Source organism: Lytechinus variegatus, chromosome 9 (assembly GCF_018143015.1).
Source record: "Lytechinus variegatus isolate NC3 chromosome 9, Lvar_3.0, whole genome shotgun sequence".
NCBI classification, from domain to species: Eukaryota; Metazoa; Echinodermata; class Echinoidea; order Temnopleuroida; family Toxopneustidae; genus Lytechinus; species Lytechinus variegatus.
The window spans coordinates 20,159,805-20,186,117 of record NC_054748.1 but is presented as its reverse complement, the minus strand read 5'-3'; the positions used below and the strand labels follow the sequence as shown (position 1 = coordinate 20,186,117).

Here is a 26,313-nt window from a genome sequence, read left to right as displayed (position 1 = left end):
CACGTTTTGTAATTAGATTGTGTTATCAAAACCTGTTTGATTGAGTTAGGTTTTGACTTTGGCTTAAAGTTAAGTCACTAACAATTTTTTTTTTCAGGGGCTCCATTTTAGATTTTTTTGGCAAATTTTGGGGGCTACTTTTTGCATTTCGGGGGCTCTTTTTAAATGCTACTTTTTTGTATTCTGAGGAATAACTGTTCACTTATTAATGAATTATCACTTTTGTTCAATATTGTATGATTTTTGAAGTTATTTTTCATGCTTTTTTTTTTGTAAGTCGCCCTGCGTGGCTGACATGGTTTTTTGGTGCTCTCTGAGCTGTGTATAATTTCTACCGTTTGCATATATTGTTTCTCATTAATAATTGTACCAGATAGGTTTGTTATTTGCAAGGATACTTGTAGCCAAATTTGCAACTGTATCTTGCTTGTATTGATGAGATATTACTGGATGTTCTTGTACATGGTTTTGATTTGAGCTTGTAAATCTGTAAGCCATGTTGTACATGTGTGTTATATGTCCAGCTATCACCATTCAAGGTCGCTCAACTTGAACGGACAGTTTCTATCTATTGAATGCCTGCATTAGAAGCACAATGGAGCCATTGACACTGTGCCTATTCACTCTCACTGTGTTAGCTTTTCAAGTGTCAACTGCAAGTCTACCTTGTGAAATTGAATACAATACAGGACACCCAGCTAAGGAGATTCACTGTAAGTACTCAAAACTTCGAGTTTCTTATTACTACAATTCGTCTGCGACATTTCAGCTCAAGATACTTCAGTCTGGCGATGTTAGTCCTAATCCAGGTCCAACTAGTGAATACATCACCAGATGTCGTAGTGTTCCTATTCAGCGGAACTCTGACGGAACTAGAGAGCGTATTAAGTACGACAGGTCGATTTTGCTTCGAAGCAATCCTGCATGGGCCCATTTGAATCCAATGACTTATAATTATGACTTGTCAAGGATTGTTAATAAAACTTCAAAGAACAGAGGAAAGGTTCATCCCGACGTATGGAGGAACATCAAGGAGTTAGGCATCCAGGCTCATCTTCGAGGAAAGAAAAGATCGAAAAAGAATAGAGTCAGAACACAGACCGATAGCTACATCACAGCTCTTGATCCACCTAGTTGTATTCCTTCACCTATACCGGTTGTTATAACAAGGCAAAGGAAACCAAAGTCTCTGGTTTCAAGAGAAATCAATTGTGATAATCTTAAGGCAGTCCCTATTGTATGTAGCTCTGTAGTACAATCCAATAATAATGTATGTCTATGGAATGCACATTCTATTCGTAACAAATCAACCGAGATAACAGAGTATGTACAAGAAAATGATGTTGATATGTTGTTTATTACCGAAACATGGTTAAGTGAAACAGATAATGTAGTGATTGGGGAGTGTACACCACCAGGTTATACATTCATAAGTTATCCCAGAATCTCTAGTACTCGAGGAGGTGGTATCGGCGTATTGTTCAAAACATCATTAAAAATGAAGAAGAAGAATGATGTATTCGTTTCTTCAACTTTTGAATTTGCCCATATTACAGATATCTCAGGCTCAGTTCATTTTATTGTTGTGTACAGACCCCCTCCTTCAACTGTGAACATGTTATCTCTGTCAGATTTCCTTGCAGAATTTGATGAATTTATCACAGAAACTTCTCTGATTCCAGGAAAGTTAATAATAATGGGCGATTTTAATGTACATTGGGAAAATGCATTAAAGAATGATGTCAAACACATTATGAATACTGTGAGCGCTGCTGGGCTGGTACAGCATGTCCAGGGCCCGACCCATATCCAAGGTCACACCTTAGATCTTATTTTTACTCGTGATGATGCTTTCTTATTTGATTGTCATACGCTAGAAATGTGTTCATCAGACCATTACATGATTCATTTCTCCTTAAGAAAGGAGAAGCCCAATCCTAGTTTGATTACAGAGACCTTGCGCAATTATCGCAAGTTAGACAAAGTAAGGTTCATGAATGCATTGGAGGAATTAGTATCGTTAAGACCACATGATCATGATTGTGATGCACTTTTTAATTGGTATAGTGTTGAAATCACTAAAATTTTGGATGATCATGCACCACCCAAAACAAGAACCTGTGCTCCAAAGTCGCGCTCTCCCTGGTTCAATGAGTCTACACTTGTTGCCCGCCAGCACCGCCGTCAAGCGGAAAGAAAATGGCGCAAAACAAGGCTAGATTCGGACCGAAAACTATTTTTGGAGCAAAATGATAATCTTAACAAGGTTATTAGTGTAGCTAAAGTGAATTACTTCCAAGAGAAATTGAGTTCTTGTGATAGTAAGGAAGTTTATCGTATTATTTATTCTCTTCTGAATAAGAAGTCTGGTCATCTACCTATACATGACTCAGCATATACTTTGAGCTCACAATTTTCTCAATTTTTTGTGGAAAAGATAAGGAAGATTAGAGAAGAAATTGACGCTCTGAATGTTGTCCCTGACACTAGGTTTGTTGATTCAGTTGACGAAACTATTCCTCTCTTTGAAAGCTTTCAATCATATACTCAATCTGATGTGTCCAAGCTTATTATGAATTTCACTAACACATCCTGTATGTTAGATCCAATTCCGACATGGCTTCTAAGAGATAATCTTGTTCAGTTATTGCCATTAATCACTGACATAATTAATAACTCTTTATCTACAGGTAGTTTCCCTTTAGGAGCACATTCATCAATTGTTAGACCTCTGTTGAAAAAGCCGAACTTGGATAAAAATGAACTTTCAAACTACAGACCAGTTTCTAATCTCTCCTTCCTTGCTAAACTCATTGAAAAAGCAGCTTGTTCACAACTAGTTCAACACATCGAAAGCAATAATATGTTTGATTCTGTTCAATCTGCTTACAGGTCGCATCATAGCACAGAGTCGGCATTGGTTAAAGTTAAAAATGATATCATGTTTTCCCTTGACTGTAACAGAGTTGTTTTGATCGCACTTTTAGATTTATCTGCTGCTTTCGACACGATCGACCACAAAATTCTTTTATCTCGTCTTTACAGCAGAATAGGTGTGAGATCTACAGCTCTGTCATGGTTTGAGTCGTACCTCACAGGATGGTCCTCCAGAGTTAACGTTACTGGTAAACTATCCAAACCCACTAACCTTGATTTTGGTCTTCCGCAAGGTTCGGTAGTAGGCCCTATCGGGTATTCTATATACACCCTACCAGTTGGTAATATTATTACACATCATTGTATCAACTACCATCTTTATGCCGATGACACCCAATTGTATATTTCATTTAATCCGAAAATCCCAGGAGATTTAGTTGTCGCTCTGTTTCGACTTCAGAACTGTATCTCAGATATTAGAAACTGGATGACAGTTAATAAATTAAAGTTGAATGACTCAAAAACAGAATTCTTCATAGCGGCCTCTCCACACAGTCTACGCAATCTGCCAGATCTGAAGTTAACAGTCGGCGATATATCCATAAGCCCTTCTGTTACTGTTAAAAATCTTGGTGTAATTTTTGATAGAGAAATGTCAATGGTTGACCGTGTTTCTCAAATATGCACTACTGTAACTTTTCATTTAAGGAATATTTCTCGAATTAGAAGATATATTACTCAATCTGCCTGTAACAATGCAATTCGTTCTCTAGTTCTGTCCCGTTTAGATTACTGCAATGGTCTTCTCTCTAACATTCCTGTTACTCAAGTAGATCGCATTCAAAGGCTTCAAAATTGGGCAGCTCGAATAATTTATCAAGTAACAAGATTTCACTTCTCTAAACCACTCCTTGAATCGTTACACTGGCTTCCCATACGACATCGTATAGTTTTTAAGTTACTTTTGTTAGTTTTTAAGTCTCTCAATAAGCAGGCACCTTCATATCTGCGTGATTGTTTGACCCTATACATCCCTCGCAGGAATGTACGAGCCTCCAGTGACCCATTCCGTCTCACATATAAAATCACTAAGAAACTAGCTGGAGATAGGACTTTTACCATAACCGCTTCAAAATATTGGAATCGCTTACCTTTTACTCTTAGACAATCACCATCTGTTCCTTCATTTAAAAAGGGACTTAAAACCTTCCTTTTTTCCAATCCAGATTTTTAGGATTGTACGTTTTCATTTGTATAGTTGTAATAATCTCCTTTTCTTCTTGTAAGCGCTTTGGGCCATTCTGGGAAAAGCGCAGTATATAAATAATAATAATAATAATAATAATAATAATGCTTAGAATCTTGGATGTGGGTGTATGTGGGTGAGTGCGTGTGTGTGACTGTGAGTAGGACTTGGATATACCTGTTCACTTATTAATGAATTATTACTTTTTGTTCAATATTGTATGATTTTTAAAGTTATTTTTCATGCTTAGAATCTTGGATGTGGGTGTGTGTGGGTGAGTGCGTGTGTGACTGTGAGTTGGACTTGGATATAAATGAATTCAATATCTAATTTCTACTCCATCTATTCCAGTACAATACCATACTCAGCCAATAAAGGCCCACATCCCCTAACTTTTCCTGAAGTTCTTTGAAAACGCAGATCTCCATGAAAATTTCATTTCTCTATTGGGGAGTCTAAATTCGGTGAGAATGTATTCATTAAGAACTTAAATATACATGACAATGAAGAAATCATCAAACTTTATTGGCAGTTTTGAATAATATTCATGAAATATAAACTCTGTCTGAAACAGAAAATCACCATCATTGAGGCCTTTACTGAGTGAATTGTCCCCCAGAGCTCTGGCAGAGACAGAGCTCTAACTGGCTAGCTAGTAAAAGCGCCAATGCATGAGCCTGCCGCCAGCCTTGTAAAATAGATGGAGCTTTGTTTGATGATTTATTGTCTGATATAATACCTCATCCCCTAGAAAAAGAAAATAAATGATTTTTTAGTTATAATAATTAATAAATAAGGTAACTTATTTTGGAAGTTAATAAGGCGTTTTGAAAAGCAAAGCCGAATGACAACTCACCAATGCTAGGTTACAAGTCTCAGGGATTTATTTCCTGTGTAATTCGAATTATTTAATCACAGAATCGTGATATCTGTAGGGGAAACATGTGCATTCGAAATTGCACATGGTGGTAGTCATAATGGACCCCTATACATGCAACTGTTTCCCGACCGTTGCATTGATTTTTTTTCCGTATGGAAATAGGTGGTACAGAAAAAATAACGCAACGTCCGAATTTGAAACTGCGCTACTCGCTATTTTTAAGGATTATTCATGACTTTGAGTGTTAGATTTTGGATGATTTTTAAATGGTAAGCGGAGCTCAAGCATATTGAGTTGTTATTCACTCTGCAATAAGCATGATTTTGGGTGATTTCGAGGGCGACTTTAGGCATTTCCGCGCAGGTCAACGATCGCGAGGCGCGCTATTAATCGCGCTACCAAAAATGGATTAAGGCGCGCATGTAGCGCGCGATCGCTCTCGCGCGCCTTAAAATCGAATCCCTGGCGTCATTGTCATCATCATCATCATCACCACCATAACCATCACCCTTATCTGCCCCAGATTATCCTCACAGTCATCTTCACCATCATCATCATCATCATCAAAACCACCATCACCACCACCATAAAAATTATAATCATCATCATCAAAATCATCAAAATCATCATCATCACCATCATCATTACCACCATCATCATCATCACCATCATCACTACCATCATCATCATCATCAAAACCACCATCACCACCACCATCAAAATTATCATCATCACCATTGTCATCATCATCATCGTCATCATTGTCATCATCACCATCATCATTACAATCATCCTCATCACCACCATCATCATCATCTTCATCATCATCACTACCACCACCATCATCATCACCATCATCACTACCACCACCATCATCATCACCATCATCAAGATCGTCATCATCATCATTGTCATCATCATCATCATCATCATCACCATCATCATCGTCATTATCATGATCACCATCATCATCATCACCGTCATCATCATCATCATCATCATCATCATCATCATCATCACCGTCATCATCATCATCATCACCGTCATTATCATCATCATCACCGTCATCATCATCAATACCGTTGTTACTCACCCTTGGGGAAGCTGAGGGTATAGCACTGGGTCTGTAGGGCATAGAGCGCACTGAGCTGGAGATCGATGCTGACATGGACAAACTTCTGGAGCACCGGAGCGAACCTCTCCAGGAGGGCGGTCTCCTGCTCCTGCAGGGGTTTGTCAGGTAGAACTGATGGATCCGCCCCCTCCGGTAGGCTAGTCTCTTCCACAATGAATTTGATCACGCTGTCATAAAGCAAATAATCACTATAAGTTACTAATGTATACAGTAAATTGCCAATTCGTCTATTGCCAACTCGTCCACTCACCATATGGTCTACCTTCATCTAGTCTAATGCCATCCGTCCATCAAAACTTCATCAACCATTTGGTCCAATAACCATTTGGTCCAATCATCACTTTGTCTAATCACTATTTCGTTTATGACCATTTCGTCTCATAATCAGTTGGTCCAATATCAGTTTTATTTTCATTCATTGTCCGCAATTAACACTTATCTTAGTCTAATTAGACCAAATGCTATACGGACTAAATGGATATTGGACCAACCGGTTATTAGACAAACTGATGGTAGACCAAATGATAGTAGACGAGTTGGCAATTGGTCGAATTAGCATTAGACCAAATGAAAATTGAATGAATACCAGAGTCTGTATAAGTTAACCTTCTACAAGTCAAATAATCGCGTAACTCAAAGCATTATTTGATGTAGCATCTCAGCTTGAATATTAGAGAATCTGTCACCTGTCATTCATTGATCATAGGTAAACATTATTTTGGAAAACTTTCCTTTGCATGGTACACATAAATTTATTTTCTTAATTTACCTATTCATACTTTTTTTTTCGATGATCTTTACTAGCGGAAAGTGCAATTAAATTTTTTGTTAGAATCTATTAATGTTCTTTTACACACCATAGTGCAAAATCTTTTCCTACTGTAAATATTTGTCCTTCTAAAGTGTTATGTTATGCCAGGCCTTCTTATGTAATCTTAATTATCTGTTTGGGCTATCCAACTGAAATAAAATGAAAATAATAATCATTACATAGCACTTCATATGTTGGTTTCTAAGCGTCATCCATCACTGTTCCATTCATAAAGTACACCATCTCCACTCCCTGGGGAGCATCCTGGCCAGGCAACCGATTATCGTGCACACGTGCTAATCTAATCACATCGACATTCACATCCTACCGTGTAACCATTAAACACCTGGGTAAAGAGTGACAAACGTGGATAAGTGCCTTGCCAGAGGACATTAGCGCTAGGTTGGATTTGAACCCTTGACCCTTGAATTCAGGTCAAGTTAATGAACCACTACACTACGACACCTAAATAATTATAAAATAATTATGAGCGTCGTGGCCCAGTGGATTAGTCTTCTGACTTCTGAAACAGAGGGTAGTGGGTTCAAATCCCAGCCATGGCGTAGTTTCCTTCAGCAAGGAATTCATCCACAGCGTGCTGCACTCGACCCAGGTGAGGTAAATGGGCACCAGCAGGAAGTAATTCCTCAAAAAGCTGTGTGCACCTGAATCGGTAGCCTAGTTTAGCCGGGTAATAACAATAGCAGGGCCAGCTGGGAGAACAGTTTTCGGAACTGAAGTGGCTACCCTGGGTAAATATAGCGTTATTATTATTATTATTACTAACCTGGCAGTAAGGGCATTGATAAAGCCCTTGTCTTTGTGGAGAGTAGCGGAGACATTTTCTTTGATCCATTTGTAGAGTGAGCTTGGGTTTCCATCAGTCTGGAGTTGTTTTGTCACATCGGCTTGCATACGCAGTAACGGGAAGAGAAAACTGAGACTCTGAGGAATGAAACAAAACAAAGTGAAAATCAATGACTATTTGCTTCGAGAAATGCTCCCTCAGTAACTACTCAAGGACTCTAAGAAATATATATCTACCTATGTGGGGGCCTTGTAGTCTAGTGGTGAAGACTATTGTCTTTCAATCTAAGGGACGTGGGTTTGAATCCCAGCCATGGCGTAATTTCCTTCAAGAAATTAATCCATGTGCTGCACTCAACCCAGGTGAGGTAAATGGGCACCGGCAGGAAGTAATTACCCAAAAAGCTGTGAGCACTGGAATAGCCAAAACAAGCCTATCCAAGGTAATATAGGAGCGCCTCATACGGTGGATGCGTGCCCTATATAAATCCTATATCATTATGTGAAGAGTTGAGTTCAAGCATTTTTTTCACTACAGTGAATCTGTATTAAATCCCGCGAATCTGAAGAATCATGTTCCAAATGCATGTTTTGCATATTTGCCTTTTGAAAAATGCTGTTTTTAACAGGCCTGTGAGTTGGGTTTTAAAAAAATAGCGGAAAAATCTGAAAATTTACCTTACTTTTTACAATCGCCAAACCGCTGCATTTGCCCATCGCGATTCACGGTGTATTCTAGACCAAAAGCTTCAGTCTCTGTATTGTGGTTGTTCCGCTGAACTGCGTTGGCTCACTCACCAATACATAGACTGAAGAGCTTGGAGGCCCGTACGTACAGACAACGTATTTTAGCAGTAACGTTAGATCTAACACCCGGATCTAACAGTGGAAACCCGATTTTCCGATCGTTTTTTGTACATAAAATGTCACATTATGAAAAAGAAATCACATCCATATTTATGAAAAAATGTTTAAAATTCAGAAATATCGTACCTTAGAAGGCAGTTACCGCTAATTCCTTTAAAATAATGATCGAAACATCGTCATCTTCGATCCTTTCGTTGGTCAACGTAAGTTGCCATCTTGGATGACGTCATCATCCTTACAGACGTATTTACCAGTCGCAAAATATCGCGATCTGCGCTGCTGCTTTGCGCTTGTATGCCAACAACGGCAACTTCGCGAAAGGCAAAATACAAGGCCCCGTAACGTGTATATTCACAACACACACATTCTGCTCGCATCCCTTTACCTAGACTTGTTTTCCAGCCGTTTTGAATAAAATAGCGGAATTTTGACTAAGAAAAAAGTAAGTGGAAGACAGGAAAAAAGCGCAAATTGAAATCGGTCTTAAAAATGAAAATAGCGGATTTCCGCTTAATAGCGGAGATTTCACAGGCCCGTCTTTTGAACGCAATAAATACTTGTTCACGAATTCCTCCCTTGGGGTGAAAAAAGGTGGCTTGAACACAGCCTTTGCCCTAAGCCAATCAGTGGCAAGGATATCAGGGGGCTGTTTCATAAAGCTGTTCGTAAGTTAAGAGCGACTGGTGAACCTTTCTTACGCGATAACCCATCGCCAACGAACATTTTGGTGCATACCATTTCCCACAAGAAAGGATCATCAGTTGTTTTTAAAGTGGCTATTAACATAAGGACAGCTTTATGTAACACCCACCAGTAAGAAATACTTGTATACAAATAATGCATGCAGCCGAGTGCGTTAGTGGAAATGCAGAGCACGCGAGGTTTCTTTAGATAGGTGCCGCACTGTGCACGAGCCGCTTGCGGCGAGTGCCCAGTGTGCATCATCTGAAGAAACTGAGCTTTCTCTCCATTTACTATTACGCACGACAGAGCAAGTGCATTATTTGTTTTATAAAATAGCAACACAGAAACAAATTCTTAAAAAGTTACAGTACAGTTTTTTTGGACTTCTCCCGGGACTTATACCGCACTGGTGTGCTTGAGCATGCAACGTCAATTTTCGTTGCGCACCTTTTGCACTGCCGTGCAGTGCACCAAAAATGTTGGATGTCATGTGACGCGTATATTGGCCAATATCACGATGCTTGAAATAATACACCTTACCTTTCCTTCCAGGATCTCCATCATCCTCTCCTTGTTCCTATCGCTCTCCGGCAACATCTTCAGCATCACCACCTTGCTCTCGTTGAACAGCGCCACCAACCCGTCCTTGGACTTGGCCTTGGCGATGCGCTGCAGGATCAGCAGGAACAGAGGGTAGAAGGCTCCGTTCTCCAGGGGGTCGGCTATGTCCGCCAGGCTGACGACCTCGTCGATGACGGCCCTGGCGGCCAGGCCAGCGGTGTGGGACTTGATGAGCGGCACCTCGGATTCAAGCTCCTTGGAACGCTCCAGGAAGGAGGTAAAGGCCTGATGAAGAAATGGTCCCCATTCATCAATAAATAACTTTTTTTAAATCCAAATTGGGGCAATTCCATAAGATATCAGCCTTTTTGTAAGTCTGACACCCATTTCCTCAAGATTCTTACTTTACTTAATGAACTGCTCAGGTTATGATTGTTAAAGGGGAAGTTCACCCTGACAAAAACTTTATTGTAAAAATAGCAGAAAAAATAATAAAAAATATTGCCGAAGGTTTGAGAAAAATTCACCAAATAATTAAACAGTTATTAGAATTTCAATTATTTGATTTGTGACGTCATATACGAGCAGCATTCCTACAAAGCAAATGGTAAAAAATCAATGAAATGTCATTTTCTCAGAAAATTGATAATGGTTTTCGCTGTACCTTTTGTATATCAATAGACAAATCATTTCACACCCGATCATGACTAGAAAAGAAAATTAAGTCATCAGGAACCATGCAAAATTTGAAATTCATGCATTGTATATTACATAACACATGGGGCAGCTGCTCGTTTATGACGTCACAAATGCAAAACTTTGAACTCTAATAACTTTCTTACTCTTTAACGGATTTTCCTCAAACCTTCACTAATATTTTTTACTATTTTTTCTGCTATTTTTGCAACAAAGTTTTCTTCAGGGTGAACTTCCCCTTTAAAGAGCATCTCTCATTTGAACTAAAAAAAAAATGGTCAGACATTTTTGCACAAGATATGTGCAGGGAAATAACTTTGGTCATGAACAATATCTACTTGGAAATTCACATTCATATTCATTCATGTTAATAGCAAAGTGGTACAAAAAAATACATTCCTTAAAAATACAGAAATTGCTACAAAAATACAGAAATTGCTTCAGAAAAAACAGTCCAAAATAATTTATCAATCATGATAACTTGGTAAGTTAGAGAAAAAATAATCTACCAACTCTGCAACTTTGTCCTACTCACATCCATAAAGTTGTTGCCGTTGATACATCCCTCTTTCTTGAGGACACTCATCAAATTGGCAGCACTCTCTCGTTCAGCATCGGACTGTTGAATGCAGTGGGTCATGACGTACGTCAGCAGAGCAGGGATATGACGCTTGGGAGCTTGGAGACCCTTGAAGCTTGTGATGACTGCTTCGTCATCTTTGCTTTCAAGGTAGGTGGTCAGAAGTTCCTCCTATGGGGTAAGAAACAATGATATTATTCCAATTATTTAAGGAAATAACAGGGGTATGACTAGGAGCGTATGATGAGTGCTTCATCGTCTTTGCTTTCAAGGTAGGTGGTCAATAATTCCTCATAACAATAATATTATAAATATTCCAGAATAAACAAGAAGCATGATATGCTGGAAGAAAACAAAATCTAAACTTATCTTACTTTTAATAAACTTTCAATAAATAACACACTTATATATTTCTTGTGAAAGATTAATGGCAAACCATTGTATTCATACAAATTTTACCCGTCTCAAACTCAAAGAAAATTTATGTGATGATTTCACGCCGAGGCCCCATGTAACAAAAGTTTGCAATTAATTTGAAAGAATTTGGAAATTTGAAAGAATGAGTCTTATTGGTTATTGGTCATAACTTTGAACAAACTGCACATGAAAAACAGATCTTGATTGGTCAATTCCATCTGGCAATTGATTGAAACTTTAATAGTACAAGGTTCTATACATAACATAGACTTAAGGCAAATTTTGAGTAATAAATTTGATTGGTTACTGGTCAAGTCTTTTCAACAAACTACACATGTAACACTGATCATGATTGGTCAACGCCATATACATGCAGTAATTTATTTAAAATGTTATAATACAGGGGTCTGTATATCACACAGACCCCAGGCAAATTGAGAAGAATACATATGATTGATTCCTGGTCAAGTTTTTTTTAACAAACTGCAAATGAAAAATAGACCTTGATTGGCCAATTCCATCTAGAAATTGATTGAAACTTTTATAATACAATGGACTGTACATAACATATACTTCAGGCAAATTTAAAAGAATAAATTTGATTGGTTACAAGCCAGTCTTTTGAACAAACTCCACATGCAACAAGAACCCTGATTGGTCAACACCGTACTTACCATAGACTTCAAGAGCTCTTCCTTAGTGGGCTGTTTCTTCTTCTCCTGTTTCTTTTCCGCTGCAGCACCTCCCCCGGAGCTTCCCCCGGCAGGCTGCTTGACCGGTAGACCGGGGTAGCCGGCCTGCAGGGGTGGGGGCTGGATACCAGCTGGGGGGTTCTGGGGGAGCAGGCTGTGGATGGGGGCAATGCCTCGAGGGGGGCTGGAGTTGGGGGAGTTGGACATGGCACTGGGAGGAAGGAACCGCGGACCCTGAGGCTTTAGCACCATGTTGCTTGAAGGTCTTAGGTTGATCTGAAGACAGGAGACAAGATGGGAAACAAGTTGAGAGACAAGATATGAGACTGGATATAGGACAAGATATGAAAATCAGCAAAATTGCATGATGAATACTCTAGGGTGAAGACCCAGTTTACCTTTTTCTAAAACACATAATGTATTCCTAGAGCTTGTCTTTATGAATACAAACGTTTTGAGAACTGGGAAACATTTCTTGAAGAAATAGTCACTGATTACCACCGACGACCAAAGTACTGACATCCTTCATTTTATCAATTTTAACTTTGCTTTTAATCATGTAATAATGTTTTGACAAAGAATAAGAATTCAAATTTTATAAGAAATAAAACTCCATGAAACATTCAACACTTTTTTTGTGCATCCAACCCCCCTTTCCTCCATTTTTTAGTTCCCTTTCCGAACTGCTCAACCCAATACTTTGAGAAATATTAATTTTCATATGAATTAGAGAAAGACAAATCTTTAAGGAGGGTTCAACATAATAGATCTTATGCACATGACATCACAATACCATAGCGCCCTCCCTCAGAGGATGAAGGAATATGCATAAAGGGCTTTGTCAGAAATGTGCCAGTTGCAGGTAACCAATGCATTAAAAGCATTGGCCCATATTCTGAAGTCGGGTTTAACTTAAACCCAGGTTTAAGTTGTGATTTAAGCATGGATAACCTATTGTTAAATGAATCCCCAACAGTAGAGATATCATACTTCCGCTCATTTGGCTCTCAAATCATTCATAATTGTCTAGGAAGTATAAACAGATGATTGTCTTCACCATCGATGAATCAGGAACAAAGCAAACATAACAAACGTACAACTTAATAAAAATGTTGACACTTTTGGCTTCATATAATTTTAGCAAAGAGTTAGACCATGGTCTAAGTTAAATCCTGACTACAGAATACGGACCAATGTTCTAAGCCTCAATGACATCAAAGCATTACTATAGGCAGTCCCTCACAATGATCCTACTTACTTCTCCTGAGTCTAGTTTATTGATCCTAGGGGGTCTATTATCTCTCATGTCATCCCTCTGTCGCCCTCCTCCTCCTCCATCTCGCTGCTGGCCGCCATAGGACTTATCCTGCTGACGATCCTGACGCTGCTGTCCATACCTAAAACAAATCAAAGATTTAAGAAAAATATTTCATTTATCAAGGTCACTATGCAGACCTATCATCATCATCCTCATCATCACCATTATCATCAACATCATCATCACCATTATCATCATCATCATCAAAATCATCATCATTCATTATTATTATCACCATTATTATCATCATCAACATCATCATTTTCATCATCTTCACCAGCATCATATTCATCATCACCTTCATTATCATCATCATCATCACCATCTTCATCATTCATTATTATCATTATCACCATCATCATCATCATCATCATCATCATTATCTTCATCATTCATTATCATTATTATCATCATCACCACCACCACCATCATCTTCATCATCTATTATGATCATCATCATCACTATTATCATAATGACCTTAGCGTACCACAATCGCATGTCTTCCCATCATGAAACTCTTTCCCCTTTGGGGGAGTGTCAACACGTTTCTGGAAGAGCACCCACAGAATGCTTTCAAGTCGCAAATGAAAGATGCCGATAATCAGCTCGAAAAAACATTCCCCAAGTTCCCACCCGGAATTGGTAAACCCCCGACATCACCTACCTCCCTTGGTCCATCCCGCCTCTATTGCCCATCCGTCCTCCGCGATCCCTGTCGCCATCCCAATCACGGTCACGATCCCGCTCTCCCGATCCGCGGCCACGATACTCCTGATTCTCCTTGTTATAATATTGCTTGTTCTGTGGCTTGTTGTAGCCGCCTTGGTAGTCCCGTTGTTGCTGTTGCGGATACTGTTGATAATGTTGCTGCTGCTGCTGTCCCTGTTGATTCATGTTACGGCCTTGATGCTGCTGCTGGTTGCCGCCGCCACGTTGCTGGTTGTGGCCACCGCGCTGCTGGTAGCGTTGCTGGTGTTGCTGCTGCTGGGGAGGGACGTCGTCGTTGCGGTTGCCGCGCTGCTGGTTCTGCTGGTTGCGGTTTTGTTGGAATCGGGGCGCCGGGTTCTGATAGCCTCCTTGCTGATGCCCTGTTTGAAAAAAATATGACACTTTAAAAGAAAATGGTCTCACAGTGAAATCACAAAATTACATAAGCAACAATGTTCATCAAGTTTTGTAGAAAGAGGAAGCTATTTTATTGTAGTGCAGGAGACTAATAAATCTCTCAACTGAATCTTTTTTAATCAGGAGAATTTCTTAACCAACAAAAAATGTGTCAAGTGATGTATGAAATCTAGCATGTGATAGAAGTTTCAGCATTTTAACAGATTAATCTGTTGAAAAATATAATGATGTTGAAACGTTCTGAAAATATGATATTTTGCATCTCCTACATGAGGGTTAAACTTCAAGTTTACATTAAAAAAAACAAGGGATAAATTATTCAAGTTATCGGTTGAATAGCATTTATCAATTTTGTCAACACAGAATACAGAAGCCTTTCATCAATAACTTTGAACTGTGCTTATCCACGATTTCTTATAAAGTAATTTAAGATGATGTCACAGCGGAGAGTAAAACAAAAGAAAATCTGTGCATTAGACCATGTCACTGTCCAGGGAATAATTTTCCTGGTATCACATCAAAATTTGCTCCACATATATGGAAAGACTGCTATGCATTAAGTCTTTCACATAGTATATTTCAACACAGGACTGTACATTACTTAGTTGAGAGCTTTTCTCTTATGACCACAAATGCCATTCAATTTCGTAAAGCAAAATTATTCCCTGCTGTCTAATGAACACATTTAAACAAATTTTGTTTATTCTTGAAACATGTCAGCATAGGAGAATCCTCTACAGTGTAAAAAAAAGAAGATTGCATTGGAATGAAGTAGAAAATCAAATCAAGTTATTATTATTATTTTTTTGACCAAATCATGATACAACCATAGATGACATTATACACGGTAAAAACAAACAATACAGAATGGAGCAGTGCTACATGCTCTTCAGGGGTGATAAAAGCATAATAAGTAGCTTCTTTGTTCTTTGGACTTACCTTGATCCCGTTGCCTGTCACCACTATCTGAGCGATTGTTGCTGCCACGCTGCTGCTGTTGTTGCCCTTGCTGCTGCTGTTGCTGTCCTAGCTGGCGATGTTGTGTTCTTGGGCTGTAGCTCTCAAAGACCGGGGGAGGGGAAAGCTCGTCACTAATAACTCCTGGACCAGCACCAACTCTTCCGGCTGAGAAAATTGCAAGATGGAAAATGTTTTTCAAAATTCATCTTAGGGACACCGCAAACCTTACGATTGGTCTGCGCTCCGATTTTAGAATAAAGAGCAGCAAGATTTGATGAAAATATTGAGACATGGGAGATCTTAGTGTGCAAAGTGCTTAAATCATCGTAAAAATATTTATGTTGAAATCTGTGACTATGCAAGCCATCCTTATTACAAAAAGCCAAATTGAATATCTTGTCGTGGTGCTGGCTAACCATTGGCTATGATTCGAAAGTCGAAACCAATAAGGCTTTTACTCCAAAATAAAGGCTTGCAATCATCCAAAATTGTTATTCTTAGTTTCTTACAGTTACTTTGAACCTCAAATAAAAGGATACTTATGGCATTTTTTTAGAAAATATACAATTTGTTCCAAATTCAGATTGTTTCATGAAATGCTCCCATTCCTAATCCCCAGGCTGATTTGGGGAAATTTGAGATGGAATTGAAAATAATAATGAACTTCACGAAGAAATCTATCTGATAAGTTTAACTTTAAATATGAGTTGGTGAACTCACACATTGTATCTTGCAGAAAGAGATCCCCCATCCCACCTCTAGCCGGCCAGGCTCCACTCGTCCCATTGGAATGGAGTTACAATTAACTAATCAAAAGTTTCCTAATATTTGACAAGATTTTCTTCTTCAAAACAAGAGTTGGTGAACTTACACATTGTATCTTGCAGGAAGAGATCCCCCATCCCACCTCTAGCAGGCCAGGCTCCACTCGCCCCGTTGAGGTTGAAGAAATCGGGGGTGAATCGACCCATGGCTTGCTGGGATTGCTGCTCCTTCTATCAATAGAAGAGAAAAAATAGAAAAAACAATCAACCTTAATAAATGGTAAAGGGGTACCGCCAGGAAATAATTCATCAAAAGGCTGTATGGACCTGAATAGGTATATAGCCTAGCTTAGCCAGGTTATAATAATAGCAGGGCCCGCTGTGAGAACAGTTTTCAGAACTGAAGTGGCTACCCGAGTAAATATACCATTATTATTATAAACTTAATAAAAAAAAGACTGAAGAAATATTTTACATTAAATTTACAAGATGAAAACATATAAATTAATACACTGATGGAATAACTGTTATTGTTTGGCATTACCTGTGCCTGGGAGGCAAAAAGTGAACTGGATCACTATGACCCATTCTTGGTTTCTTGGAAGGGGCCAAAACATCAGGCTTATAGCATAGACGGTTATCAAAATAACATCGCTGATTGTAGGTTAACTATAGTTTTCATCCTATGTTAGGTGTGTTTTAGGGATTTTTAAGGACAATTACGGCGCTATCACACACATTTCATCTCAGTTTGAGAACATTTTAAATCCGCTGCTCACAGAGTGCAATGATCCCATTAACCAAGCTGAGACGAATTCTAAAATGGTAATTTTTTTACCTAACTATTAGGAAAGCAAGAATGCTTGTAAGCAAACAACCAGAGTATTGACAGCTTAAGGTCCTCTCCGAGGGACCTGGTAATGAGGATTAATGTCTTACCAAAGGGCACTAGCACACAAGTGGGATTCAAACCCGGGTCACCGTAATCCGAAACCCCCGCTCTACCTACTGAGCTATCACGCCTCCTACACTGCAAAAACTCTGGTGTTAATTGAACACAAGACTGGAATCTATATATGTCCACACCAGAGAAGTGTTAAACAACACCAGTTTCGTTTTGGTCTAACACCAGATAGGTGTTTATACAACACCAATTAGTACTAAAACAGCATCGGTTTGATTCTGAACTGGTGTTGTTTCAATACTTCTCTGGTGTGGACATATATAGATTCCGGGCTGGTGTTAAATCAACACCGGAGATTTTGCAGTGTAATGCTGCCATACCTTAGCTTCTTCTTGGTGAATCTGACGGATGGTTCTTGGTCCATGATCAGCCTGGTGACGGCGTGGTATCCAGTCATTCTCCCTCAGCTCCAGACAATCCTGTAACATGAATCGGATGCGGGAGGGTAGCTCCATGTTGTCTGAGAAGCGAGTCATGCGATCAAAGTACTGGTCCATCCAGGCCTGCAGGAGTGATTAGGAAGAAACTGGTGTATTACTTCTTCCTCCTCTTCTTACTTTGTTCCTCATCAATTCTTCTTCTCCTCGTAATTCTTTCATTCTATTTATTTTCCTCTTATTTTCTTTATTCCTTTTAACTTCCTCCTTTCAATTCCTCTTCTCTCATCTACTTTTGCTCCTTCTTTTCTTATTCCTTTCTAATTCATCATCTTCTTCCTCCTTCCCTCCTCTTCCTAATCCACCCATCCTCCTTCCTCTCTTCCTTCCTGCCTTCTTTCCTTCCTTCCTCTTTTATTTCCTCCTTCCAAATTCATTTTCATCTTCTCGCCTCTTCCTCATTCTTTCCTTTCTTACATGTACTTCTCTCTTCCGAATTCTTCCTTTTCAACTTCTCCTCTTACCCCTCCTCTTCTTCTCCCCATCCTTATCCCCTCCTCTATTAGTCCTCTTCATCTTCTTTATCATTCTATTCTTCATCTATTCTCTTCTCCTCCTCCTCTCTTAATTTAATTCCCTCTCATATTCTTGTTCTCCTTCAATAAGAATGACATCGAATGAATAAGAAAAACAAAATGGATACAAAAGGGAAAATAACAGATAATAAGACAACATAACGGAAAGAAAAGGAGGGAAAATTAAGGTGAAAAGAGAAAAAAGGTGCCAATTTGACAGATGTAACTCACCCTAGCCTTATCATGATCGAGTCGTCGGCCTACAGTGGTGATTATCTTACAGAGGCACTCGAGGTCTTCCGCCTTCTCTCGCAGGCTCTCCCTACTCTTCTTCTCAAGGAGCTGTCAAAGGTCAAAGCGAGTATTATTCTCTTACAAATCAAAACCAATTTTCTTTTCAGTTTCTTTTGCTAATGTTATGCTTATTACTACTTGAAATCTCAGCAAGAACTGCTTCTTAAAAAAATGGGCAAAACCTGCAAGTGCCAGCAGCATCATATCTACATATAAATTTTTCATTTATTTTTCAAAATAAAGGACAAAAACTTAAACTTTGTCAAATTAAACTTGTATATCTTTTACCTATTCTGAAAAAAAATAAAGAATCTGATTCCTTTGTTCTGGATTGCACTTTATAAGAGGGGAGAATTTCATGAAACAAACAATGAATATTGACAACTGTTATAAGCTTCTGAAACCGGCTCACTCTCTGTCATCACACGCTGGTCTGGCTGGTTTCCTATGGGGGCTGGTGCCCTTATTTGCTAGAGCTCCTGTGAGTACTGAGCTGACCGGGCTTGCCCCTTAAATTGTCGGTGAACGGGGCAGCAAGCACAAGGTCACCAGGCCCCACCAGGATGTAGCTGGGAATTTCACAGATGGTGATGCAGGAGGGTACTTGTAGTGATATATATATATTTGTAGTTGTTTATAGTATATACGTATATGAAATATTTGTATCCAAAGGAACTGCTGCTGCGCTAGCGCAATGAGCATCTTTGGACGGTGTGCATGCTCAATAAGATATCACTATTATTACTTTAAACATACCTGTTTGATACATCGATGGAGGATGGATTCATGTAGCATACCCAGCTTACCAAGTTCTCCTGAAATAAGAAGAGAAAAAAAGGTGTGCTGATATGAGTGCTGCCTGACATTGCATATTTGGGTACTTAAAGTGATTGGTTAACATTGGTTTGACTTTTAAAAAATCTGAGCTAGAAGGTCACACTTGTCACCTGTGTCTGTGATATGTTACAAAAATGAAGCCAAGAAAAAATTGTGTTCGAAAATAATTATTTAGTGCTTCAAAAATTGAAATATAAAGTGACTGGAAATAGCATCTTAATTTTATCCCATACACTTATGTGTACTATTTAGGAGTCTATGAGACGCCTATTTACAAAATCAGGGTTTGCCTTGTAGTTTTAGCTTTTCATTCTCAATAATGGTTGTTTTCAGGGTTTATTAGTTCTAATACATGCACTTGTACACATGTTTCATATTGGTTTGAGAATTTTTTTTAATCAGCTGCTCACAAAGTTAAAGGGGAATGAAACCTTTGGAACAAATAGGCTTGTGTAGAAACAGAAAAATCAAAGAATAACAATAAAGAAAGTTTGAAAAAAATCGGACAAATAATGAAAAAGTTATGAGCATTTGAATATTGCAATCACTAATGCTATGAAGATCCTCACATTGGCAATGCGACAAGGATTTGTGATGTCACTGATGAACAACTTTCCCTTTGGTAGACTATAAAATACCCGCAATATGTCTCTTTTTGCTTTTCTTATGATGATACAAACTCTATCCATGATGTATTCTTAAAAAATATGTATTACATGCCCTCATGTAGAAAGAACACATGATCTATGGATAGATGTGATAAAAGTGGCAATTCAAGTGAAATATATACTAAAGTAATGGGGAGAGTTGTTCACAAGTGACATCACACATCTTTGTCGAAGTGCCAATTTGCTATCTCCATAGCATTAGTGATCGCAATATTCAAATGCTCATAACTTATTTGTCCAATTTTTCTCAAACTTTTGTTGATCCGTTTCTTTGATTTTTCTGTTTTCACACAAGCTCTCTTGTTCCAATGGTTTCATTCTCCTTTAAACAATACCTTTAAAAGGTAAGTAAGTTGGTTTTAATAAAAGTAGGAAAATTAGAGAAAAACACTGGTGGAGGATCCACTAAAGAAATTAGAGAATCATGAATTTTTAATGTTTATAATTTGTTAAGTCATGTGAGAGCAGCTCCCAAAAAATGTTGTTGTTGAGACACCTGTGTTGCCAATTTAATGAGTGAGAAATGAGTTGTCATTTGTAAGAATCTTACCAATTAACTGTATAGAAATAGGTGTGTTGAAAATTTGAATACATACTAATTCATTGTTTTTTAAAGGACCACAAATATGGAACAATATACCCCTGATATTAAGACAAGCAAATCTCTTTACGTTTTTAAATGTTAATACAAACAGTTGGACAACTACATCATTAATTGAATTTTAAATAGTCTAGATATTGTGATTATGTTTTTGTTTGTAATTGTTTTGTTATCTTATAGAAGTATTTTTATTGTGCATCTACAACTTTCAATTTTAGAAATTTTAGATGAGGAAACTGAGATACTTGCATTGCCAATTTGATGAATGAAAAAGATTGTTTTTAAAGATCTTACCAATGAACTGTAAAGGAATAGAGGGTGTGTTGCCAATTTGATGACAGAGAGAGAAATGAGGTTTCGTTGTATAAGATTCTTACCAATGAACTGTACGTTACCCATAAACAAACTGATAGAATTGAGATACTTGCATTGCCAATTTGGTGAATGAGAAATGTTATGTTTAAAGATCTTACCAATGAACTGTATAGGAATAGAGGGTGTGTTGCCAATTTGATGAAAGAGAAATGTAATTTATAAGGATCTTACCAATGAATTGTATGTTACCAAGCATCTTGAGCTTGGCAAGGACTCTCTGGTCCTGCTCGTCTGCACTAAGAGGGCCATTTTGAGTGTCAAATGCTGGATAAAAAAAGGAGGAAAGACAAAAAACAATTATAATGAATTGTTTAATAATTTATCAATCATGGTTGAATCCTATAAGAGTCCTTCAATTTGTACCTTTTTCCTGTAAAGCACTGAGATTGATCCCTGTGACTGTGACTATGTAATAATTACAAAAAAAACAGATATAATCATCCAAAATAGTCCTGGCAAATGCAAGCACATTATTGCAAACAAATCTAATAGTATTTTTTTTAATACCCGGTACATGAATTTTTTTTACATCTAAATTCAATCTATGATTATTACAAAACATAAAATTACAATAACAACAAGAAAAACAAGACAGTTTAAAACAATGCAACACATGTTGCACACACTAAAAATTGTCTATACACTGCACTGATACTCTGAAAGGAATTATTCTACTTACCGGCAAAAGCTCTGGATCGATTTTCAAATTCGTCCTGACACTTGGTGATGAGCAAGCGCCGGAAAGTCTGAGAGTATTAAAAGAAAAAAACATATTAATAAAAACAATAATACAAAATAATGATAAATAAAAATGAGCAATTATTCATAAAACTGTAAGATCACCTGAAGCTTGGGTGAAAGGTTAATAATGAGAATTATTATATTAAATTTCATAAATTCCAGTTTTTCTCAAGGTTTAATGATGAATAAAAATAGATTTACTTATAGCATGGGGTACAAAGTGATGCGGCCGATCACATGATAAAAGCACAAGTAAAACACTTCAATTTTCTGATAATATGGCACTTTATGGAATTCATATCACATGACATATGGGGAAGCTTTGAGTTTGTGACATCATAAAAAATAGTAGAGTAGATTTCACGGTACACCATGTATCTTTCTTAGGCAAGTGTTGGTCCTGAAAAGGACCACCCAATCTCCAATCATAATATAAATAATTAAAGTCCATAAATCTGTTATTCTTTGATGGATTATTTCAAACCTTAATACATTTCTTTTGTTTTAATAATATTGGGGTATTTGTATAGTGCTCATATCCATCTTGTAATAGGTGCTCAAGGTAGCTTGGCTTCCAATTTCAGTGCTTACAGCTTTTTTTCAGGAATTACCCATTTACTTCACCTGGATTGAGTGCAGCACAATGTGGATCAATTTTTTGCTGAAGGAAACTACGCCATGGCTGGGATTGAACCAACACCTCTCTATTTCAAAGTCCGGAGACAAATCCGCTAGGCCATAACGCAGGCTTTTATCAAATAATGAACTTTATCATAGGGTGAGTTTTAACTTTAAACTCAAATTTAATAAGCCGAACACTTACTTTCACATTTGAACCCGAAGGTTCGAAGTCGGGGGCGTCTTCGTCTAGTCTCTTACATAGCTGCGAGTACATAGAACTATACTTTGGCTCTTCTAAAGCTTTTTCAAACACCTACAATGTAAATAAGAAGATGATTTACAGTTTAAGGCAGATACTAAACCAGGGATACTAACCATGTCATAATATCTCTCAGTCACATTTGCCCGACCGCGGCTGTATGACGAGTTGAAAACAGCCTTTTTTATTTACTTTTATTCAAACCATCTATATGTAGCTGGTACAAAAAATGTTAAACCGACTTGCTGTACGGCCGCAATAAGGGAAATGTGACTGATGTATTAATAACACCACCTGAAGTTTTCAACAACTCTAATCCCGCCAGGTTCCTATTTTTTTAAAACAGCATTCGTCGCAGTGTAATCTTATAACATATTATAGGGCCTTATAACATGCTAATTCACTGCTCAAAAAATTCATACCGCATTTACATGTAGCAATATATGGAAATATTACATAGGTCATGTAGATTCGAATCAGTGATAGGTCAACACGCCATCACGTGACCATAGCTGCGAGGATCGCATTTTGTTATATTCTAGGTTTTGACGTCACGTTAAGGAATATACTGCGTTGTATTTTGAATTGCGGCGTTATATTCACTGAGGTGACGTCACTCGCTGCATACAAGTTGCGTAACAAGTGTAAAAATGTATGCGCTAATGTTAACGCGTCGATTGCATGAAGAACGCGCTTGATGTATCATAAAAAAATCTATTATGACGTAGTCGTAGATGGATCAGAGCTGAAGCATGAATTTCGGGTTTGAGCCAGATGATGAATGCAATTTCTGATGGCGAATCCACATATACTATATAATATAACAGATATTGCCTGGTTTATCGTTTTAATAAATAACATTTCAACTCCCCTCCGAAGCTATATTTTTCCCTCGGGATAATATTTTCCCGCTTCGGGCAAAATATAATCCCTTGGGAAAAATATAACTCCGTCGGGTAGAAGAAATGTTATATTCAAATTCTAGGTAGGCAATATCTGAATATTATTTCAACATTGTTATTTACATGACACCTAGATAGATCCTTGTCATTTGATTGGTTGTTTGATATCGATCATTCAGCCCATTTTACAATGTCATCAATTGTGCACTTATGGACCCATTCATCGTGCAATATTGGATCCATGCGATTTCGTCCATTGCACGCGCTCTGAGCCACCGATGCATGTTGTATGTACCCGATAATCACGCTTTGCACATTTTGCATTGAAATTCATGAATTTCATATGAAAAGGAATTTATTTCAGATGTCATATTTAACCAAATAATTATCATTTTCATCCGTGCAATGGACAGAATACTTCATTCGGTGAAAGATGGAATGAATGTTCTATTCATCTTTCACCTCATGAAGTTTTCTTCCATTGCACTCATTAACATTCATTATTTATAATATTAATTGATAGAAATGATCATACAAGGATTTAGGAAAGAAATGTATTTTAAAAGAAAACTCACCAGTAATATGATGCCTTTAAGGATAACTTTGGAATGGATTCCTACATTGAGAAGTTCCAGGCACAGTTTGTCAAACTTTTCTGGGGTAAGTTTATTGAGGATACTGCAAACAGACAAAGAAAGGAAAAACAACAAAAAATATCATCATACAAGTATTAAAAGCAAAGCCCCAGAAATTTTTCAAGGACAGGTCCACCCCAACAAAAGGTTCATTTGAATAACAAGTGGAATGCCTCTGGCCGTCTCACCTGCATCACGCGGTTCAATATAGCAGCAGTGCTGACTTTGAATACTACTCTAACTCGCACAAGATGTTCAGTGATACATGGTTACTCTTATGTCCACTTTTTATGAACGAGACCAATAAACTTACAGAGATATGATGGTTATTCAACAAAAAACCCCAACATGGCCAAAGTTCATTGACCATACATGACCTTTGACCTTGATCATGTGACCTGAAACTCGCACAGGATGTTCAGTGATACTTGATTACTCTTATGTACAAGTTTCATGAATAAAATCCATTAACTTTCATAGTTTTGATGGTAATTCAACAGATAAACCCAATTCGGCCAAAGTTCATTGACCTTTGACCTTCGTCATGTGACCTGAAACGCGCACAGGATGTTCAGTGATATTTGATTACTCATATGTCCAAGTTTAATGAACTAGACTAATAAACTTTCAAAGTTATGATGGTAATTCAACAGATACCCCCGATTCGGCCAAAGTTCATTGACCCTAAATGACCTTTGACCTTAATCATGAGACCTGAAACTTGCACAAAATATTCAGTGATGCTTGATTACTATTATGTCCAAGTTTCATGAATCATATCCATAAACTTTCAAAGTTATGATGGGAATTCAACAGATATCCCCAATTCGGCCAAAGTTCATTGACCCTAAATGACCTTTGACCTTGGTCATGTGACGTGAAACTCATGCAGGATATTCAGTGATACTTGATTGACCTTATGTCCAAGTTTCATGAACTAGGTCCATATATTTTCCAAGTTATGATGACATTTCAAAAACTTAACCTCAGGTTAAGATTTCGATGTTGATTCCTCCAACATGGTCTAAGTTCATTGACCCTAAATGACCTTTGACCTTGGTCATGTGACATGAAACTTTAATAGGATGTTCAGTAATACTTGATTAACCTTATGGCCAAGTTTCATGAACTAGGTCCATATACTTTCTAAGTTATGATGTCATTTCAAAAACTTAACCTCAGGTTAAGATTTGATGTTGACGCCGCCGCCGCCGCCGCCGCCGTCGGAAAAGCGGCGCCTATAGTCTCACTCTGCTTCGCAGGTGAGACAAAAAGAGAAAAATCCAACAAGCATAACACTGAAAATTCCATCAAAATCGGATGTAGAATAAGAAAGTTGTGACATTTAAAAATTTTGCTTAATTGCACAAAACATTTATATGCACATCCTGGTCGGTATGCAAATGAATGGACTGATGATGTCACCCACTCACTATTTTGCAATATTTGTACTTTTGTATTCTACCATTATTATAAAAAATTTGAAATATTCTGATTTTCTCCACCTTGTCATGAAAAATCGAGTTGATTCCTCCCTGAATATGTGGAATTAACATTGTGTGGTTCAGACAAGTTTTATATTCTGTAAAAATTGAATATTGTATAATTCAAACAATGGAAAACAAAAATAAAGAGTGATAGACATCATTGAAACTCCCATTAGCATATTACTGAGTTGTGCATGTAACTGTTTGAGAAAAATAAGGTGGAATTGGCCTTCAAAAATGTTGATTTCAATCAATAGAGAAAAATATCAAGCATAACACTGAAAATTTCTTCAAAATCAGATGTAAAATAAGAAAGTTATGACATGTCAATATTTCGCTTATGGTTTCAATGATGGAATTTTCAGTGTTATGCTTGCTGGATAAGTTTATTGATACTGGAAACAGACAAACAAGGAAAGAAAAAAAATCAACAAGTATTCACCCACCGGCACCCCCCTCCAGATTAGAGCGATATTGAGAGAACTTACCCACGGACATGCCTAAAGACAATGTCTTGCTTATCATGACTGCCTGATTCCAATCTTTGTCAACCCCC

General features: G+C 37.8%; 1 protein-coding gene across 2 annotated transcripts in view; it reads right to left on the bottom strand.

Moving 5' to 3' along the window:
• LOC121421289 (eukaryotic translation initiation factor 4 gamma 2-like) overlaps positions 1–26,313 on the bottom strand; it is a 39,822-nt gene that overhangs the window by 4,305 nt on the left and 9,204 nt on the right. For both annotated transcript variants that reach the window (XM_041615960.1, XM_041615959.1), the window contains exons 4-19: positions 24,211–24,313; positions 22,677–22,787; positions 21,792–21,858; positions 21,284–21,376; positions 19,388–19,446; positions 18,569–18,679; positions 17,706–17,888; positions 16,529–16,652; positions 15,637–15,822; positions 14,237–14,660; positions 13,512–13,650; positions 12,236–12,529; positions 11,100–11,315; positions 9,848–10,153; positions 7,737–7,894; positions 6,097–6,305 (exon numbers count right to left, since the gene is read on the bottom strand). In XM_041615960.1, coding sequence (XP_041471894.1) covers positions 6,097–6,305; positions 7,737–7,894; positions 9,848–10,153; positions 11,100–11,315; positions 12,236–12,529; positions 13,512–13,650; positions 14,237–14,660; positions 15,637–15,822; positions 16,529–16,652; positions 17,706–17,888; positions 18,569–18,679; positions 19,388–19,446; positions 21,284–21,376; positions 21,792–21,858; positions 22,677–22,748 — 2,641 coding nt within the window. In that variant the 5' untranslated portion in view covers positions 22,749–22,787; positions 24,211–24,313. The remainder of the gene's footprint in view (positions 1–6,096; positions 6,306–7,736; positions 7,895–9,847; positions 10,154–11,099; positions 11,316–12,235; positions 12,530–13,511; positions 13,651–14,236; positions 14,661–15,636; positions 15,823–16,528; positions 16,653–17,705; positions 17,889–18,568; positions 18,680–19,387; positions 19,447–21,283; positions 21,377–21,791; positions 21,859–22,676; positions 22,788–24,210; positions 24,314–26,313) is intronic.